The sequence below is a fragment of the Drosophila mojavensis genome, unplaced genomic scaffold (assembly GCF_018153725.1).
Source record: "Drosophila mojavensis isolate 15081-1352.22 unplaced genomic scaffold, ASM1815372v1 contig_16, whole genome shotgun sequence".
NCBI lineage: Eukaryota > Metazoa > Arthropoda > Insecta > Diptera > Drosophilidae > Drosophila > Drosophila mojavensis.
In genome coordinates this window covers 1489366-1492843 of record NW_025318693.1, presented here as the reverse complement: position 1 = coordinate 1492843, position 3478 = coordinate 1489366, and the positions used below count along the sequence as shown (strand labels likewise).

Genomic DNA, 3478 nt, shown 5'->3' with positions numbered 1-3478 from the left:
TCTCTAGCTCTTATATCTTCTGAGATCCTTTTGCTCATACGGACGGACGGACGGACAGACGGACAGACGGACAGGGCTATATCGACTCAGCTCGTCGTCCTGATCAAGAATATATATACTTTATGGGGTCTGCGATGATTCCTTCTGCCTGTTACATACTTTTCACAAAACCATTATACCCTCATTTCCCATTTTCAATGGGTTCAGGGTATAAAAAATTGTCGAATAAAATTATGCAATATGTATATTTTTGCTATTCCGCATTAAACAAATATCTCCACATATGTTGTTTTATTTATTTAAGTATTACTTATTTCCTCTATATATTTATATATTTGTCTGTTTAAACATTTATTGTGTTTGTAAATTTTATATTTAGACTGACGAAATAACCAATAAATGATTTATAAAGGGATCAATGAATAGCAGCTTAGAATATAAATATTTTTGGATTTGCATTAAAACGAAATCAATATACCCAATATTACTTCACGTAATTAGCAAATTTCAATGTTTATTTATTGTTTAGTTATAGAAACAGATTTTTGTTTATTTGACGCGACCTACACCAAATCATCTACTGTTAAAGAGAAGATACTTGACTGATCGAACATGTTCGAAGCTGTATTATTGATTAGGTCGTGCGAATAATCAACGAACATGCTCTATAACGTGGCCGTAATCAGCGAATAATACATTTATGCTTCCTAATGCTGATTTTGGCATTCTGTATATTTTGTCCCATCATGCTTACAATCAAACTGTAGAACAAAGTTGTTTGCTTTATAGAGAAAGAGCAAGCTTCTATCACATGAATTGCTGGCTTCTGAGTATTAGGCATACTAATGATAACCTATATATGTCCATATATATGTGGATATATGCGTACTTATTTTAAATGAACTTTTTCGCCAAGTCACAATGAGCATTTTCAAGTTCATTGTTTTTATTTTTGTTATCTAAGCATCGGCAAATACTGATAAGAGTTTGCTAAGGGCGATACAAGCTACGAGCATCGACGATAAGACGCTACTCGTATGAGACTATATAAAAGTCTCAGTTCGTTTCAGAGCCAGTTTTAGTTGAAACTGCTTGGCGTACGTTTCACTATCACAATGAGTGCTGCAATATATTTGTTAGGTGTTATTGGTGTACTGCTGTACACATATCTCAAGTGGACCTTCAGTTTCTGGGAGCGCAAGGGCTTTCCCTGCAACCGGGGCAGCATACCTTTTGGAGCTCTGGACTCGGTGCGCAGGAAAAAGCGGTCCTTCGGCATGGCCATCTACGATATGTACTTATCGACTAAAAAGCCTTTCATAGGCATCTATCTGACCCTTAGACCCGCCCTGCTGGTGCGTGATGCCCAGTTGGCCTACGATATGCTCGTCAAGGACTTTGCCAGCTTCCATGATCGCGGCATTTACGTTGACGAGAAACATGATGCCTTATCGGCCAATCTCTTCTCAATGGAGGGCAAGAGTTGGAAAACAATGCGCACAAAGATGTCTCCTTCCTTCACATCTGGCAAACTGAAGGCCATGTTCAGCACATCCGAGGATGTTGCCGACAAAATGGTGGCCCATTTAAATAAAAATCTACAGCAGTCAGGCGCAACTGAAATCGATATGAAGAATTTAATGGCATGGTAAGCAACTGTTTGTGCATTACCTTAGCTTCATGAAGATCCTTCATTTCCCCATTGCTTTCAGCTATGGTATTGATATCATTGCCTCCACTATACTTGGTTTGGATGTGGACAGCTTCACGCAACCCGAAAACGAGCTGCGCAGAATTAGTAAAATGGTTACCGACAACAAGGCGGAAAACATTTTGCGTGGAACCACACTTTTCTTATACCCAGGGTAAGGCAAATGTTTGCATTATAGAATGCTTGACAAATATCCCATTGAATTACAGTCTGGAAAAACTATTCGTCCGTCTGGGCTGGAGACCACCGGGAATGAAAGAGATGCAAAGTCTGGTGCACCACACGATGACGCTGAGAGAGAAAACCAATGTGGAACGTCGCGACTTGATGCAGCTGCTCTTACAGCTGCGCAACACTGGCCAGATTAACAATGATGACGGAATCTGGTCGGCACAGGCGACCGTGAATAGTGTGAAGACTCTGTCCAAGGACAACGTAGTGGCACAGATGTTTTTGTTCTTTATAGCCGGCTATGAAACGACTGCCTCGGCTACTGCGTTCACATTATATGAGCTAGCACAGAATCCGGATGTTTTGGCCAAGCTGCTGGACGACATAAACCAAACACTGGCTAAGCACAACGGAGAACTTAACTATGATAGCATACAGGATATGAAGTACTTGGAGCTCTGCGTGATGGGTAAGTAGCTGGAACAAATCTAATGTGATATCATCATCGTTTTGCCCGCCTTACAGAGACCACTCGGAAGTATCCCGGTCTGCCGATACTCAATCGCATGTGCAACCAGGACTATCCTCTGCCGAACAGCAACCTGGTGCTGAAGAAGGGCACCGAAATAATCATCTCGCTGCTGGGCATGCAGCGTGACGAGGAATACTTCCCGGATCCGCTCAGATACCAGCCGGAACGCTTCACCGAGGAGCACAGAAACTACACACCTGCCGCTTACATGCCCTTCGGTGTTGGACCGCGTCAGTGCATAGGTAAGCTGCGCATTAAGATAACATTCGAATAGATAAGATTCTAATTTTGCATTTATTTATTTCAGCGGCTAGAATGGGCAAGCTGAATGTGAAGATTGCTCTAACGAAAATACTTACCAACTTTAAAGTAGAGAGCCAGGAGAAACGTGAAATTGAATTCACAGTTCACGGTGTTCCTCTGCTCCCTAAAGGGGGTGTGCCTGTGAGACTATCCAAGAAACAATAGGCAACAAAGAGCTGTGAATGACTTACGAAACTATTGAAATATATATGAGTGCCATAATTATGAAAAAAAAAATAAAAATAAATAAAATAAAATAAACTCAATGTACTTATCGAACTTGAGCAAATGCATTGATAACATATAAATGCAATTCTAAGCTAATCTTATCTCCTACTTATGCGCTGAACTTATTGAGGACATTGATGGCAAACCAGAAAATCTTAGCAAACTGAATAAATGCGTCGATCTCAGAAAATAGAAAATTTGTTTCCGATGATGTATCGGATCAAGATTCGTTCTAGCTTTAAATCTAAATTGCTCAACATTTTGCATTATATTCAATATATATTTATATAGAAAATTAACAAAAAGTGTTAAAAATATAGCCAATATGTGAAAGAGTTTACCATTATAGCTAAATTGCCACACATTCAATAAATATGCAGTTCATGAAAAATTTGATTTGGATTTAATTAAAATCTGTTGAGTAATACAGAAGCTATAACCTATAATGTGTGGCCATAAAACGTGGCTATCAGCGCCAAGCGTACACAGTTTCCCTATACAGGTGCACGAATGAATTGAAATGCGATTAAATT

General features: G+C 39.6%; 1 protein-coding gene across 1 annotated transcript; it reads left to right on the top strand.

The window, feature by feature from the left end:
• Positions 1 to 1078: 1078 nt before the first annotated feature.
• On the top strand, positions 1079 to 3030 carry LOC6573758 (probable cytochrome P450 6d5). Its single transcript, XM_044007384.1, has 5 exons — positions 1079 to 1648; positions 1713 to 1865; positions 1921 to 2351; positions 2408 to 2656; positions 2722 to 3030. Exons 1-5 carry the CDS (start codon positions 1116 to 1118, stop codon positions 2880 to 2882), a joined length of 1527 nt encoding a protein of 508 aa, XP_043863319.1. The 5' UTR covers positions 1079 to 1115; the 3' UTR covers positions 2883 to 3030.
• Positions 3031 to 3478: the final 448 nt, after the last annotated feature.

Excerpts from the sequence above, each read along its gene's own strand:
- LOC6573758 (XM_044007384.1), top strand. The coding sequence starts at position 1,116 with ATGAGTGCTGCAATATATTTGTTAGGTGTTATTGGTGTACTGCTGTAC. Across the intron at positions 2,352-2,407 it reads CTTGGAGCTCTGCGTGATGG|AGACCACTCGGAAGTATCCC; the intron begins GTAAGTAGCTGG and ends CCCGCCTTACAG. Across the intron at positions 2,657-2,721 it reads TGGACCGCGTCAGTGCATAG|CGGCTAGAATGGGCAAGCTG; the intron begins GTAAGCTGCGCA and ends TATTTATTTCAG.